Below are 15884 nucleotides of genomic sequence, written 5' to 3'. Positions count from 1 at the left end.
TGATTGCGCGTATATCTCGCCACTTGAGCGAGTTGCATTGGCCAGGCTCCCGATTGTCTATTATACATAGACGAGTTAAATGTTTTTATGATATTATTAATTGTATAATAGCGGGGTTAGCAGGTATCGCACAAGTACTACATGTATTCCCATACGAAGTCACCTGGCCGCGCACATACCTTTCATGGCCAATCTAATGGGTTTACCATGCAGGTACCTGGGCTCTGGCCGTACGTAGGGCATTAATTTCCTCTGGTTATTTCTTAAGATAGCCCGGTACAGACGTCGCAAATTATAATTCGTCAAAGGTCTGGTGAAACTGACGCCGTCTAAGTTGGAAGCATGTGGTCCGTGGATGACCTAGGTAGTCAACAGTTAACACCTACCTAGTCGATTGAGACCAATATCTTCATCTAACTCTGCTCTCCTCATCTCTATCGGCGAAATATCTGGCCCGGCTACGAAGGGACTCCTCTCTGCTGCAGACAAAGTAGAAATATTGAGCAGTCTCCGTCTAGATCGCCAGCACCAGCTAATTAGAAATTACGTACCTATCACGTAGAAATTCATTCACAATAGGACTACCTAGGTATTGTTTCAAAAAGATCACAATTCTCCAAATCCAACGTTTGGCTACCCGCTTACCCCTGAGCACCTATTTCCCACCATAAAAATTTCCAATATGTCAACTAACGCTGATACAAATCTGTCCAATCAGAAGATGGGAAATGAATAGTGTTGCTAAAACAGGAAAGTAAATGCCTAATCGAATGCGCTAATTATGGGGTTGTTCCCAGTTGTCTTTATAGAGAACTCATACATGAAAGAGGCCGCATGCCTTGAAAATACCTATTGTAAATATAGGGTATGAGGTATAAGTATAACTAGGTACTACTATATATGACCATTTTAATGAGCATATGGCGACAAATCACGGGATGTAGTCACGTATCTGATGTTATAGATATTACAACTTGCGATTGTTATTCGCCGTTCCGCAGCCGACGCCGGCTCCGAATGATGTCGGTTCCGAACACGGACATTATTGATTCTATATACCTATCTTATATAAATATTAAGAGCTATCTAGTTATTCCCGTCAGTATGAGCCTATGGGTCTAGAACAGCTCGTCTTAAAGATAAATTTTCATATTCAGAAAAGATAAGTGACGTCATGGCCGAAGCGCCCGACGAAAAGACAACGGAGCCGCATGACGGCTTAGACTCCCCCGATGGCAACTCGCCCGACGCCGAGTCGACTGCCGTACGGAATGATAACGTCGTGGATAATAAAGAAAGCCGTCCCGTTAACGAGACTTCCGGTAACGATGAACCGGAGGTTTACTCCGTCTTTTCTCCTCGGATGAAGGTCTTCCTCGTCCTCATGACAGTTTTCGCCACGCTGTTTTCGCCCTTCTCTTCATTTATATACTTACCTGCTATCACACCCATCGCAGAATCATACGGTCGCTCCATTGCCGACATCAATCTCACCGTAACCCTATATCAGGTTATGCAAGCCGTTGCACCGCTATTCCTCGGTGATCTCAGCGACCAGGTCGGCCGCCGTCCCGTTTACATGCTCACGTTTGCTATTTATCTCGGCGCCAACATCGGTTTAGCATTACAACACAACTATGCAGCTCTTATGGTTCTACGAGCCTTGCAGAGCACCGGTAGTAGCGCTACCGTTGCTATTGGCAGTGCTGTCATGGCCGACTTCACTACAAGCGCCGACAGGGGCGGTTATATCACAGCCGTGCAAGCGAGCGTCATGTTTGCGCCCGCTCTAGCTCCTGTTCTAGGCGGAATATTAACCCAGTTCCTTGGCTGGCGTTCGTCGTTCTGGTTTCTTGTCATTGCCGCCGGCGTATTTCTGCTCATCTACATACCGTTCGTTCCTGAGGCGAGTTTACCCCTGAGCGTTAAGTATGCGTGAGCTAAGCTAACATGATCGTAGACCGCTCGTAATATAGTCGGCAATGGATCCATTCCCCCACCACGACTAAACATGTCTTTGGCATCTGCCTACCAATGGCATAAGAAGCGTCGCGACGTTGAATCGCAGCCCGGCAATTCAACTTTACCACAGCCGAAGAAGATTCCAAGGAAGATCCCCGTACCCAACGTGCTTGCCGCGGTGCTTATAGTCTTTGAGAAAGACGTCGGCTCCCTCATGCTCTTCATGTCCTTGTTCGTCATGGCTAACTACGCGATGCTGGTTCCTCTGCAAGACGTTGTCCGCCGCCAGTATGACTTTAACGACCTACAGGTTGGGTTGTGTTACATCCCCTACGCAGTGGGGTCAGTCCTCGGAGCTACCGTCGTCGGTAAACTATTAAACTGGAATTATACGCGAGTCGCTAAGAGCATCGGCGTGTCACCGGATCGCAAACGGGGCGACGATATGCGCAAATTTCCTATTGAGAGGGCCCGGCTAGACCTGATGTGGCCGTGGACAATTCTGGCCGTAGCTATGATTATAGCATGGGGATGGGTCGTCGACTCAGGGACCAGCCTCGCTGCACCGCTGGTAGTCCTATTCTTTGGTGGTGCTGGTTTAAGCGGGCCTGTGAGTATCTTGACAACACTGCTAGTTGATCTCTATCCCATGAACCCAGGGCGAGTCTCTTCTACGTTCAACTTGACGCGCGCCGCGCTTAGCGCCGTCGGGACTGCTGTGGTGCAGTACATTATCGATGCTTGGGGTTATGGTTTTACGTACCTCTTTATGGGTTGTATTGTGTTGGCAGCAAGTCCGTGCATTATAATAGTAAGGAAATGGGGTCCTAAGTGGCGAGAGGAGAGATACCAGCGCTTTGAGAAGAAAGTGAGTTTATGATTGACGGAAATTCGTACGGTGCATTTATAAAAGGAGACAAGTTTTAGGAAATAGGGCTCCCCTAATAAGAATAGTTGCGAACAATGTATTTTATCGTATAGTTAGATAGAGGGCTTAAAGGCTTTTACATTAATACCCGTATAAGCTCAAACCTCTTGATTGGTCCCCCAAAGTCTCTTATGTCACGCCGCGAATCTAAAATAGGGAGATGTCTTTTGATGTATATACCTAGATTCCGTACTACTGCTTAAACAATTCCCTTGATCTTCTTAAAGGATAGAGTACCAACCGATTCTTGCTCAAGGCTTCCAGGCCAGAGTTTCTGTTCATATAGCTTCAAAGCTATATTTCTCCCCATCCTACAGCTTGTTTCCATCGCATCCAGGAAGTTGTTATCGATATTAAAAAGGTTTGGTTCAAGTTCCACTTTGCCAGACGCGGAATCATTTCACTGCTAATAAACCGCCTACGGTTCCAAGATTGCGAGTCAATCCAGGTAGCAGGCGCGTCCCTTGCCATTTTGCGGATGTCTTCTCGCGATATAGGCTGGCGTGAATCAACTCGATAAGCATCGACAAACTGGTCGCATAAGTCATCATCCGTACAGCCGGTACGATCGATATATAATTCGAGGAAGGGTGTTAGGCGTGTAATGTCTGCCTTTTTGTTGACGTGTGTCGAATTTTCAGTTGTCAGGACGGATAAATGAATCCAGCCAAACCAAAGACCGTATATTTTTATCTAATCTTTTTTAGATTAATTATAAATATGCGATTTTGCTGATTTCTTATATAAAATGGGTGGTCTCTACGGGGGGGGCCCCAGTAAGGGGGTTGCGATTTACCAGATAGATTAGGTTAGGTACTCCTTCAATTATTTTCTTAACAATACAACCTCACTACTGATTCGTGTGGAGTAATTATCTGGGAACTTTCGTCCATATATGAAATCGAATTGGTATGCCAATTACTTCCGTATCTTGCGTCCTATGCGGCGCCCCAGTGGAAGATATATTTCATTCCGTTATCTGGTTGCAAAAGTTTCGCGTCGGTGAGTATCCCAACGGCCCCCCAAAGTGTCCTCAATTAATCACCTATATAGTATATACCATATTGCAAAACTGGAATGAGGCCCGTCTCTCAGGGATTGGACAACGACGACAGTTCGAGGATGTTATCCCTCTAGACGATTCTGTCGATGCGGATCTCCCTGGTATCAACTATGAAGAATCTGAAATTGGGATACGTCTCATGGTTACAAAATTTGGTGGCAAATATCCACCAAATCCTCCTCTAGTACCGCAACCTGCATGGGGATTTCCTTTTCACTCCTCCTGCTTGGAAATTCTATCTGTCGCTTGTCCTATCTATGGGAGTTGCCTTGATCTCCAGGTCATTTTTGATCTTTGTAGGTCGCAGCCATATAAACACGGTCCCCTCGACTGGGGCCATGACTATGAAGGCCTTATTGGTCCTCCTAGGGATATTGACTTATTCTGTCCTGGCGAGGAACCTGACCTAGCCCTGGCTAACCTTAAGACGGACATATACACACATGATCCACTGGACGTTCCCGAACTCCGCCGTCTATTCACCGATAGCATTGATTTCTATGTTCAGAATGACGCGAGTGCCACTTACGAGATGCCTACTATTTATTCTACCGGAGGCGATCCTCTAACTAAGCTACCAACCGAAATCTTACAAATGATTCTTACTTGGATGGACTCGAGAGACGTAGCTAATCTCAGGTTAGTCTCACCGGTATATGCATCTCTTGTCTTACCAGATAGATTCTGGTTTTCCCGTTTCTGGGATGGAAGAGAATTTGAATACGTATTCGAGGCAAATGTGACTCACTCAGCTGGCAGAAACTGGCGACAACTCTTCCAAAAAACAAAATTGTTAGCTAGCCTACCAAGTATGGCGAATAGGAAACGGGTTTGGTCCTTAGCTCATCACCTCTGTGACCTCATTAATTGTAGGCGAAGCTATAACTCATGCAATGGCGAGAAAATTCGTACATTATTCGAACCTAACGGCGCACCTAACAGTGATCACTGGGTCACAGCAGGACCTACCCTCTACGCCCCGACTGAGCAATACAGGGCTGGGGCCAGGTCGCTGTATGAGAGAAAGATCGCTCTGGGAAGTACCTGGAAAAATATCTACGTGTCGACTGTCAAAATTAAGAACAGAAGATACGTTTCCGGGATTCGAATTGTCTACAATAACGAACAGAGCACTCTCTTCGGGTACTGTAATACTGATGATGGGGCCAATGTTACTTGGGGGGAATACCAACAGCTGATAACATTGATTGGGTTTCACATCGCCTTCGATAGCAAAGGAATTCGGGGCATTCGAATATTATCTAGTGTAGGAGAGCTCTCGGAGTGGATGGGGGATTGGTATGACCTCTCTCAGAGGGTACTTGTTCTGCCTACCCACTTGCCGCCCCAATGTCTCAAAGGAGGATTCGATGTGGGTTATTTCAGTCCCAGATACAACATGCCTTTTCTAACAGTTTCTGTAGGCCTTGAAATTAGTCTCACTGTCTATTTCGAATGGCAAGGATACATCACCTGCCTCCCCCTCCCCCCTCCATCATCAACATTCGAACTTACAAGAGACTGCTATATGGCATGGCGAAATCCCCCATAAGGAATTATCATTCCTCGGCCCTCACAATACACTTCTCAAGGACTACAGAGACAGTTTACCTTTTTCCCTTCTACTTTTTGGAGGAGTAGATGGAACACAGCTCCCTCACCTAACTAGGATAACAGTCTGGGTTGTCGACAACACAGAACTTGGTATGTACGCCGACCGCACTCATATTTGGGGTCTTGAATTCTCTTTTAGCCGTCCTGTTGATGGCAAAGCCTCCATCTTACTTGGTCAAATCCCCGATGAGGGGTTATTCAACTCGGAGATTTATCACATGGATCTTGAGTCGGGTCTTGGTGAACGCATTACAGGCTTGGAAGCTTTTTATGAGGACCCCACTTTCATATTTGGCCTGAAGGTAAGCAGTTCAGTTCACTGGACAAGATCCGTTCAGATAAGGTGGTGGGTGTTTGCTAATAATATTCAAGTTCTATACTAACCGCGGCCGCGCTATTGAATTCCCTCCTTCTTGCACCGACCAGCTGCCTAGGGACGAATATTTCTCTGACATACTTAAGCCAGAGGATGGGATTATTGTTGGCATATATGCCGTATTGGTAAGCGGAGTTACGCCCCGAGTATGATTCATATTCTCCAACTAACAGCTATACCACCCAAAAGAAACACAATGATGTCTTTAGGTCCATAGGGGTGGCATACATCCCTTCTAATTAATATATACCTATCTATAAGGTTTGTGTTCAGGGTATTGGTGAAGCTTGGTTGATGAGACAGGGTAAATATCATCTTACTCTACCTTTTCTAGAACCCCTTAAATAGGTTCCTACAGGCTCAAGCATCGTGAGGCTAGGCGATATACTTGGGGTATCTACGGAGGAAAAAATAGATGAACTATCTATGGGCATAAATATTGACGAGTACCGGACAAGATGAAGTAAATACACTATAATAGAGGGCATTGAAATTCTAGCAACAATAAACAATTTCGACCCTACAAATATTTCCTATAAATATTATTATATTTTACTACCTCCTAGATTCTGTGCAACCTACCTATCTATGCTATATCATTATTAATGCTGTGTTGTCTGAGCCTCTCGAGTGGAACCAATAGCTTTGCGTGCATACAGGTGGGTAGAGCTGGTAACAAGATCACGAAGGCCTCGACAATGTGATGTTGGAACAGAAGAATCGATTCGCCCTCAACGCTCGCCTTTTCTCTTGGCTCCTGAAGCTACCTACTACCCACAAAATCGTAACCTTTGCAGCCGTATCGTTTGAACAACCTGGTAGGTTGTGAAAAGGTACGCAAGACTCAGGGATGTAGAGGAATTAAGAGATAAACGAAGCTTACTACGTAATCGGGACGTATTCAGAAGAAAGAGGACGAGAAGGTAGATTCTAGAAATGCTACTATCACTAAAATCACGGTCCCAACCCCTTTTTTCCACTTCACTCACCCGAGAATGAACTCCTTCCAAACCAGTCCTCCAACCGCCTCATTCAAGTCTCCCAAGCCAACAGATCCGACCGATACCTTCTCAAAGTACTGCCCTCCGCACTTGGGATCCACCAACATAATGCGATAGCGCCACCCACCATCCTCGTCGACGAGGTTAGAGTACTTCGCCCGCTCGTCGCGAGCCTCGCAGAGAACCACGAACTCGCGTCGGTACGGGCCGCCGTTCGACGCGTCGAGCTCGGAGAGCCCGCTCCAGTTGGTCGGCACGTAAATGCGGCCGAGTGCAAGGCCCGACTGTCCAGCTATGATGAGCTTGATTCCGGGTTGTTTATCAGGATCGTAATCGTCATCTTCATCATCATTAGACTCGGAGTCATAATCATCGTCATCGTCATCGTCAAAGTCAGAGTCATAATCATCGTCCTTATCGTCTTCGTCGTCGTTAAAGCCAGAGTCATAATCATCATTATTATCATCAGAGGATTCGGAGGAAGTTTCTGCCTGTTGTCTCGGGACTCGCTGCCCGTAGACGCCATCGTCGCCCTTCCCGACCCGACGCAGCTCGAACGTGGCCGACACGGTCCAGAACTGCAAAAGTCCGGACCCCGGGGTTTCGCTAAGAATATCATCCGTATACTGCGGCAGTCCGTCTCCCGTCAGCGTCCGGGCTGTCGGCTCAGTGGTCGAGCAATCAATGGCAAGCGCAAAGCGCTCCTTCTTGCGCACCGGCCCGCCGTAAAAGTTCAACTCCCTCCCCTTGCCATCCTTGTAGTGTCTCCACACGAGCTCACAACTCGTCGACTCATGTCCCTTGCGTTGGTACCACATGATCCAAGTACGCTTCCTAATACCGTGCCGCACGACCTTAATGTCACGCGTATACCAGTCCCAGATGCGCGACCACGCAGGATCGTGCCACCCGGCCCACGACCAGCTCGGCGCGATGGCCCGACGCCGCGGAGCATCTTCCTTCAGTGGCTCCCAGAGTAAGAACCAGTCGAAGAAGCGCGCCGGTAAACCGTGGCACAGATCCGACTTCAAGTTACGGCAGATTTGACGCGCGACGCCCGCAAAGGCACGGTAGATGTCCGTTGCTTCGGTTAGGTGGCGCTCTGAATAGTTTTGGATGTGGCGTTCAACGATATCGCCAATGTCGTTGTCGTTGCCCGCGAAGGACGCCCTGGGCGGCTTTTTGATCTCTGTTGTATCCTCAAATGTGTCCTCTGAAAAGTGTACCTTGCAACGGCATTGGAGGCTGACGGAGTCGTCGGTGAAGATAAGGGCGCGGCAGGCAAAATGCTGCTCCTGGTAACTGCGAGAAACAGTTAGCCGGCACGAAAATGACATCCTCGCGGGAAGGTCGACGAAAACTCACGTCCACCCGCGGGTATAGTATGTCAAGTCCTCCAATTCAGTGTCGATGCCCCTACAATAGGCGAGTCGAAAGCCGTCAGCAATCTGCTCTATGTTCCGCACATTACTACGCGATCCGCGCTTCTTCTCAACGCCCTTAATGCCCTCGAATGCACTTGCGCTACCTACCGCACATATGACCACGTAGGCAGCGCCGTACACCAAGTCCATATTCTGGATTGCCTTAAGCCAATCCTCTCCTTGACCGTCCTGCACGATACACAGGCTGTCTATCCAGATATACCGCAGGCCTAGTCTCCGCACCACCGTCATGGCATCGCGGATTGTGGCCGGCAGGCAGTCTTGGCTCTCGTTACGGGCGAAGAAGCCGGGCGTCTCGCGTTCGATAACATTGGCAGTTAGAGTTTTGAAAAAGTCCTTGTCGGCACCGCCCTGGCCCCAGACGTAGCTGAGGGCAGCATACCGCAGGTCGGTGTCCACGCCGCGGAGACGCACGAGGCAGTCCTCCTCGAGATCAACGCAGCGAAAGTCCGGGACGACCATCACAGGCGAGCCCCAGTCCATCTCGCGCATGATACGCTTGGAGTGGCACACTCGGCGATGGCGCGTCTCACATATGGCTAACCAGTAGCGCACGAGGTCAAAGTCGATATAGTCGCGGCGCATCGGGCGCGGGAGGAAGGGGAAGGCGGCGGGGGGCGTGTCGGCTGGCGCGTCGTTAAGCAGCAGGGTGATCTGTGGAGAAATGGTCACCGTCTCGATGTCGATGTCGGCAGGATTGCCGCCCTCGACGATAAGCTCAGGCCATATGGCGCGAATGTCACTGAGGGTGGCCCATTGTTCGTCGAGCGACGGCGCGTGCCCGTCAGTGCCCCAGCTGATGCCGACCTGCACAGCCCGGTTGCGACGATCGACATCGGGGACGCGTTCGCCGCCAAGCGCTATGAGAAGAAGTCGGCAGAGAGGACAGTGGGTGCGGCTCCGAATATCGGCGATAGAGGCGTGATGCACGGGCTTGGAGATTTTCTCTGTCCATTGCTTGTATTCGGGATCGTCGGGGAAGACGATAAAGCGCCGGGTCGTTAGCTTTAATGCAGCGCAAGCCGAGCATAGCTCGTCGCCGGGGAGGGCGGCATCGTAGGGAACCGGGAGGAGAGGAGGCGGCAAGAGCAGCGTCTTAGTCTCGGCAGTCTCAGCGATATTTCCTTTCATATCCCGACCCATGGTTAATATACTAACGATTTGTACTCGATTCCCTGGAAGCCATATACTACTAAGAGTATAGCTGCTAATGTGGACGATGTCCAAACAAGTCAGGCTGCGATTTATAAGGGTGATGATGAGGATTAGGAGCCCAAACCTCACTCTCCAGGCTATCAGGCGCTGGCTAACTTCTGCTCAGAAATGAACATCCATAGCGGCCCTCGCCGATGACTAGCAGTCACTTCTGGTCGCCTATCATACCGATATACCCCGAACCCCCGCACTTGAGTTAGCCTCCAAGTAGGTATTCCATGGGAATCTCTTCCTATTAGCTATGAATGATTCGAGCACCTGAAAATATTTTTTTCCTTTCGCATCTAAGCTTTGTTCCTCAAGGCTTTTTTCTAAGGCAAACCACTCGCGGTTTGCGTCACCTGTAAGGCTGATAATTGTAAGCAAAGCATTTCCCATTATTCGATCTGATACAGTGAATTATACAATGCGGAGGGCACCTTGTTCCCTGTGTAGCTCTGTAGAAAGAAGGTTATAGCGAAACTCATTTTGATAGAGCTGCTGACGTCCTAACATGTTGACTTGTTGAAGTGCGAAGACTCTGCGGAAGAACTACTACCTACTACGTCTACCAGCTATGTAACTATGTATCCCGCCTATCCATCAATAGGAAGCGTTTCTGAGATCCCCGCAAAATGGAAAATTTCCGTTTCAAACCTGACATGGATATAGCTGTCGCTTGGGATAGCCCTAGGCCTCGTAAAGCTATACCCCTGAGCTAATGCATGAAATTGCAGGGCCCCCCGGCATTGAATGAGGGCTGAATAGAGGGTATCTTCCCCCCTGCAGATGTCGCAGTTAAGGGGCGCATTTCCAACTCCTCGTTCTCGAACAAAACTGAACTGCCGTTAATAGGCTATCACCTCGGACGGGACGTCGAGTCATAGGTATATAAGAAGTATCGCATTGTCTTATTTGTATCTGTTATCTGTTACCCCTCACGCCGTATCTCTTTAGAAAGAGAGAAGCTAAGATTCTGTTGGGACAAGACGGGGGAGAAACCTTGCTGGTGTCACATAGCCATATGTACAGAAAGACTTCGAGCTTGGCCATGATGAGATAAACTCTGGCCGATCTTGGTATTGGTGTCTATACGCTAAGTTAGTCAAGGGTCGCCAAGGTATAGTAGGATCCTATGGAGGTGGGTATCATTCAATGATACTAGAATCTATGTCAGGGCATTTCATCAAACGTACTATGTAGATAAAAAAGCTGCGACGCCTCAGTATCAAAGTTGTTTACCCTGGACGTTTGTTCTCTTGCCCGTCTATTATTGAATATCTTCGCTCATTTGCTCATTCTACTCTACCACGTCGACTACTCGTTATTTTCATCGCCGGTCGAAGAAAACAAACATACACTCATTTACGTGGAAATAAAACATCGATACCTATTCAAAATGCAGTTCAAGACCCTCGCTATCGCTCTTTTCGCCGCGGCAGCCACCGCCGAGAGTCTGCAAGAGCTTATCTCGGAGATTCCGTCCTGCGCGAAGCCATGCTTAGACAGCGCCTCAACCAAGGTCGGCTGCTCGACCACCGACAACAAGTGCCAATGCAGCAAGATCGACGACCTGACCAAGGAGGCTATTACCTGTGTATCGACGTCTTGTAATACCGATGACCTAGCTAGTATGTTTACCCTTTGTCTTGGAATGTTCTAGATCCCAGTTACCGAGTGCTTCTGTGTAATACTTTGGCAAGAGGAACATAATGACTAATAGAGAAACAGAGACGACAAAAGTTTCCGGGGAGATCTGCGCAAATGTCGCAGTTGCCGCCGGTGGTGCTGCTGTTTCTTCGGTCATATCGAGTGCTAGCGCTGCTGCCACGTCTGCGATCGGCTCTGTTGTCTTCGGCTCGGCTACCGATGCGGCTTCGACCCCGACTGCGACACCCGGAGCCGGTAACCGGGCCGTTGCCGGTCTCGGTTTTGCTGCGGCCATGGCTGCTTTAGCTCTATAAATGATTGGCACGATATGGTGTGGTTAATAGTAAACTTCTTTTATACAACGTTTTGATGGTCTTCGGATCATGTGTATACTTAAATCAATAAGAGCAGTCGGGGAAGCTTAAAAGTCAATTGATAGTCTCTAATTGTCTTCGATGTCTATTCTTCTAAGGCCGAGTCTAAGGATATGAATCCGAATCTGTATAATACACGATCAGCTGTCTCTATCGTGAGATTGAAAGTCTAGTGTGTAGATGCGGTATGAATCACGCGAGGCCAAATCTACCAAGAGCCCCATCTTCACCGCTATTAAATTGGCTTTGTAAACCATCTAGCGCCGCGAAATGTGCTGCAAACTCGTAACCTTTCTTACGCAATTCTTCCGTTCGCTTCCAATACCAATTGCCATGTCCGTCCTTAGCTTCAGCTTCACTGACGGCATGACCAGTGATCAGATGAGATGGAGGGGCCATTCCGTTTTCTGTAGTGACCCAACCGTCAGGCCGCTCTGGTAGCATCCCACTGGCGTCGATAAGGACAGCGGGGTGTACTGTTAATCGTCCGATCTTGAATACATACTTGCTGATGGCTGTAGCATGTATTTTCTTTTCCCAATCCTCGGGCTTCCCCTTGTCTTTCCTCGTCGCGCCGAAGTTCCCCTCGTCCCAAGACCGCGGTTTGACGGCACCATGCTCAACGAAATGCGTTACGATGTAAAGCCATTTACGATCCCAACTGAGAACACGGGACCACATCTCGTATTTTTGATAAGGTTGTAGCTCTTTCTTGAAGCTACATTGCACGGCTCCAAGCATAACGCCGAATTTGCCCTTAGCTGGTTTCGAAGGGTCCGACGGATCCATCACCAGGCGTGTTGAGGCATTGTTAGCAAGTTCGCGGCAGCCGCGAGCGAATAAGTGTGAGACTAGTTGAGAACGGCTGACGTCAAGGTCGGCGAAGTAGGTCGAGTTGGACTTGTGGATGTTATAATCGACTTCGAGCAGCGAGACATGAGACGGCGTAATCACTGGATGGAAGAGTTGGTCGGGAGTGTGTGTATGAAAGCGCCTAAAACCTAGGTGCGTTATCATGGCGCCGAAAACGCGGAACTATGAGCATTTCTTTTAGTAAATGCCTTTTTTTCGAATGTAGGACGGCTGGCCCAGGGGTTGCATACTGTCCACGCAAAAGGCAGGCTTTTCCAATTAACAAGCACGACCACTAGAGCTACAACACGGCTTGTTCTGCCTGGGCCTGTAAAGAATGACTGAAGCATTGCCAGCACGTTCCCTTTATAGGCACCATAAGCGACAGCCGGTAGGAGTATCGGTCCAGTGACCCTCAGCACTCTATTAGCCGCGCCGGCAGCAGACGCCATGATGTTTATTTTTTAGGTATTCCGTTCGATCCTAATATTCTACTACTCGTAATAGTAGCCACCAGCTGCGTCCGAAGGAATCCGAGGAGTAGTATAATTAGGGCGATTCCCCAGAGAGGTACAGCTCGCAGATGGCAGAGGATCGTGTTTGTACACTTCGCGATGAGGCCGGTATTATTCGATGGGAACGGCATTCGATTAAAGTGCTACTGAGTAGATAATTTGACACAAATAAGACTCCATTCTTCGCTAATTTTTATATACAGAAAGAAGAAAAAAGGTGAAGTAGCTACTTGTTAGTGAAGGTAAAAAAGATTAAAAAGTTACGATGACGAAGTAGTGGAGACCAGCTGAATCAAGGCTGACCCGCATCTTGCCGGCTTCAGCTTCTGCCTTGTTCCGAGCTTCAACCGACCCCTGAATCAGGTACGTACCCTTTACCCCTGACAAACGCTGAAGGGCCTTGACATCTGCTACAACCTTAGAGTAGTCCGTAGTAGATTATATATTTGCATTAAGCTTCTTCTTTTCGCTCTCCTCCAATCGAGCTGCTTCTTGTGTCTCTAACCCCGTCTTGTGGATTTTATGTTCCCTAGACAATACTTGCTTACTGATAAGCAAGCTCAGGAACATTCCAACAACTCCAAGTGCAGTATAGAAAATCCATTCAGCCCGTAGACTCTCATTATATACCCCAACTACCACCTGTCTTTGATCATAGGGTAGAGTTGGGATAATATTTAGTGCACCGGAGGCTTCGCCCCCAATTACTTGTGTGGCTTTGTCAGATGGGAGAGCTGCGACAATCTCTCCTGACTGTGCCGCCATACGATTCTGAAAAATAACTCCTCCGAAAACGACTGACATAGCTGTTGCAATATCGCGCATGAAAAGGAGTGTCGCCGCTGCACTTGCAATGTCTGCAGGCTTTGTAAGACTGAACACTGCCACAATAGGGGCCTGGAAAATGGGTCCGATACCGACACCTGCTATAATCTGGTAGATAATAATGCGTGGCCACGAAGGATAATCCTGGAGATTGATATAGAGACCAGTTCCTAGAATCATCAAGCCAAATCCCAAGTAGATTGGCGGTCGATATCTACCCGACTTGCTGATATAGACACCTGTCAGGCTCGATACCACACACAGTGTGACAGCAACTGGTAGGAGATAAACACCCGACATGATCGGACTCGCACCAAGGACGGCCTGGAAGTAAAGAGGAAGGTAGTAAAGGTGTGCTATAAAGATTGCGCCGTGGATATATGCAATTCCGAACGAGGCAATATTGGAAGTCGACTGAAAAAGCCTGAGCGGAGTAATTGGGTATTTGGCCACTTTCCACTCAATGAGAACATACAAGCCAACCGTCACGACTCCGAAGACGATAAGGCAGATAACGACGGGAGAGTCCCATGGTTCAGCCGCCCCTCCGTAGCCAATTCCTAGTAGGAACATCACGGTGGCACCTACAATTGTTATCGTGCCAAGCCAGTCCATCGCAAGAAGTCCCTCGATGATGGGAGTCTTGGGCGTATGGACCTTGAGGAAGAAGATCACGAATATGCCAGCTAGGCCAGCAATTGGTACTTTGGCAAGTTAGCCTAGATGCCTTCACGGTGATTTCGTACAGAACTTACAGTTGATCCAAAAGCACCACCTCCAAGATACGAACTCAGCAAAAGCACCGCCGACGACAGGGCCTATGCCACACGCCAATCCCCAAGTCACACCTAGTATACCATAATACTTGCTTCGATCACTACCAAAATGTTAGCTTAATTATCAACCGGATAAAGAGTAGCATATATGTACCGAGGACTGAAAACATCTCCTACGATGGTTATTGACAATCCCAATATTCCCCCACCACCGATTCCCTGTATTACTCTGCCTGCGATAAGCGTGTTTATATTATTCGCAAGCGCTCCTACGAGAGAGCCGATGAGGAACACAATAATGGCCGCGAGTAGGATGGGTTTGCGACCGAAAATGTCACTGATTTTCCCCCAGGGTGGAGTAGCAGCTGCGAGATGAATTAATCAGTTGTTAACTCATAAGGACGAAAGCATCGAAGCTTACGACGTACCGGCTGCTGGCAAGAGATATGCCGTCCCTATCCAAGCATACTCCAGTTCCGTAGCTTGGAAGGACTTGGCTATGGTCGGCACTGCAGTTGCGACAATCGTCTGAAGGGTGAGTTAAATTTTCTAAACTTTCCAATGAGGCTTCTATAGTAGATAATAACATACCTGCTCGATAGCAGCAATGAAGGTAGACACCTTTTAGAATGTCAGCGATCCCACTTGCTTAATTCGCTCGATCAAAGGGGTTCTTACCGTTAAAGATAGAACGAGCAAGAATGTGGCTGCGGGACTAAGTTGCTCGTCGGTTTCCTCATCCTTCTCCCGAGATGCCAGTACTTGGTCATTTTGGGGTGTATTAAGATCTGAAATCGGTGATTCCTCTCCGTTGCTCATTTTTATGTTATCCGGTATAAGATCTGAGGCTGATATGTCTAATAGACTAACGCAGGGGGGATCAAGATATTATATCATATAGGAATTGAATAACACAACTAGATACAAGTATTTGTGTCTTTGGTCACTTTTATTTTCCGTTCACGAGTATAAGTAAACGTAACGTAAGGCATCCTGCTATTCGTAAACCATCATTATACTCTTCGGTAGGGTCCCGGTCAAGGGGGGATTACCAACCGCCGAAGGGACCCACTATCTTCCGAACATTTGTGGGACTACCGAATTCTACATAGCAAGGAACTACCGAAGACTTAGAACAATACATATTAATAAGCGAGAATTGAACTTCTTGGTGATGCCAGGCTTTGTTTTCGGCCGAAGAACCACTATTAGTATCACATAATCGTCGGACTTTATATTACGACTATACCATTTACAAGACGGTGTCGTCTTCATCTTCCTAAATAACTCGAATATATATATATATATA

At 48.0% G+C, this 15884-nt stretch overlaps 6 protein-coding genes across 6 annotated transcripts; 3 read left to right on the top strand and 3 right to left on the bottom strand.

The window, feature by feature from the left end:
* The first annotated feature begins 1109 nt into the window (after nt 1-1109).
* F4817DRAFT_231596 (MFS general substrate transporter) lies at nt 1110-2947 on the top strand. The gene is made up of 2 exons (XM_049298929.1): nt 1110-1906; nt 1961-2947. Exons 1-2 carry the CDS (start codon nt 1175-1177, stop codon nt 2840-2842), a joined length of 1614 nt encoding a protein of 537 aa, XP_049155715.1. The 5' UTR covers nt 1110-1174; the 3' UTR covers nt 2843-2947.
* An 808-nt stretch (nt 2948-3755) lies between these two features.
* On the top strand, nt 3756-6396 carry F4817DRAFT_367942 (uncharacterized protein). Its single transcript, XM_049307190.1, has 5 exons — nt 3756-3892; nt 3944-5325; nt 5378-5869; nt 5940-6068; nt 6133-6396. The coding sequence occupies exons 1-5, from the start codon at nt 3802-3804 to the stop codon at nt 6184-6186; spliced, it is 2148 nt and encodes a 715-aa protein (XP_049155714.1). The 5' UTR covers nt 3756-3801; the 3' UTR covers nt 6187-6396.
* A 108-nt stretch (nt 6397-6504) lies between these two features.
* F4817DRAFT_348109 (heterokaryon incompatibility protein-domain-containing protein) lies at nt 6505-10137 on the bottom strand. Its single transcript, XM_049304643.1, has 3 exons — nt 10010-10137; nt 8310-9953; nt 6505-8246 (listed from the first exon to the last, which is right to left on the bottom strand). The coding sequence occupies exons 2-3, from the start codon at nt 9530-9532 to the stop codon at nt 6929-6931; spliced, it is 2541 nt and encodes an 846-aa protein (XP_049155713.1). The 5' UTR covers nt 9533-9953; nt 10010-10137; the 3' UTR covers nt 6505-6928.
* An 845-nt stretch (nt 10138-10982) lies between these two features.
* F4817DRAFT_319258 (uncharacterized protein) lies at nt 10983-11547 on the top strand (the record flags this gene model as incomplete). Its single annotated transcript, XM_049301036.1, has 2 exons — nt 10983-11214; nt 11315-11547. 2 exons carry the CDS (start codon nt 10983-10985, stop codon nt 11545-11547), a joined length of 465 nt encoding a protein of 154 aa, XP_049155712.1.
* Nucleotides 11548-11662: 115 nt separating this feature from the next.
* On the bottom strand, nt 11663-13315 carry F4817DRAFT_348095 (capsule polysaccharide biosynthesis protein). The gene is made up of 2 exons (XM_049304642.1): nt 12711-13315; nt 11663-12642 (listed from the first exon to the last, which is right to left on the bottom strand). The coding sequence occupies exons 1-2, from the start codon at nt 12909-12911 to the stop codon at nt 11800-11802; spliced, it is 1044 nt and encodes a 347-aa protein (XP_049155711.1). The 5' UTR covers nt 12912-13315; the 3' UTR covers nt 11663-11799.
* Nucleotides 13316-13412: 97 nt separating this feature from the next.
* On the bottom strand, nt 13413-15394 carry F4817DRAFT_367938 (MFS general substrate transporter; the record flags this gene model as incomplete). The annotated part of the gene is made up of 6 exons (XM_049307189.1): nt 13413-14503; nt 14555-14676; nt 14730-14940; nt 15004-15103; nt 15167-15196; nt 15254-15394. The coding sequence occupies 6 exons, from the start codon at nt 15392-15394 to the stop codon at nt 13413-13415; spliced, it is 1695 nt and encodes a 564-aa protein (XP_049155710.1).
* Between the last annotated feature and the right edge of the window lie 490 nt (nt 15395-15884).

The sequence above is a fragment of the Daldinia loculata genome (genome assembly GCF_022478755.1).
Source record: "Daldinia loculata strain CBS 113971 unplaced genomic scaffold F4817scaffold_57, whole genome shotgun sequence".
In the NCBI taxonomy this organism is placed as follows: domain Eukaryota; kingdom Fungi; phylum Ascomycota; class Sordariomycetes; order Xylariales; family Hypoxylaceae; genus Daldinia; species Daldinia loculata.
This window is presented reverse-complemented; position numbering and strand designations above follow the sequence as displayed.

Coding starts and splice junctions, on each gene's coding strand:
- F4817DRAFT_231596 (XM_049298929.1), top strand. CDS start 1,175: ATGGCCGAAGCGCCCGACGAAAAGACAACGGAGCCGCATGACGGCTTA. Junction 1,907..1,960: donor ACATACCGTTCGTTCCTGAG/GCGAGTTTACCC, acceptor ACATGATCGTAG/ACCGCTCGTAATATAGTCGG.
- F4817DRAFT_367942 (XM_049307190.1), top strand. CDS start 3,802: ATGCCAATTACTTCCGTATCTTGCGTCCTATGCGGCGCCCCAGTGGAA. Junction 3,893..3,943: donor GTTGCAAAAGTTTCGCGTCG/GTGAGTATCCCA, acceptor TCACCTATATAG/TATATACCATATTGCAAAAC. Junction 6,069..6,132: donor TTGGCATATATGCCGTATTG/GTAAGCGGAGTT, acceptor ACCACCCAAAAG/AAACACAATGATGTCTTTAG.
- F4817DRAFT_348109 (XM_049304643.1), bottom strand. CDS start 9,532: ATGGGTCGGGATATGAAAGGAAATATCGCTGAGACTGCCGAGACTAAG. Junction 8,247..8,309: donor TACTATACCCGCGGGTGGAC/GTGAGTTTTCGT, acceptor TGTTTCTCGCAG/TTACCAGGAGCAGCATTTTG.
- F4817DRAFT_348095 (XM_049304642.1), bottom strand. CDS start 12,911: ATGGCGTCTGCTGCCGGCGCGGCTAATAGAGTGCTGAGGGTCACTGGA. Junction 12,643..12,710: donor GCCTGCCTTTTGCGTGGACA/GTATGCAACCCC, acceptor AAATGCTCATAG/TTCCGCGTTTTCGGCGCCAT.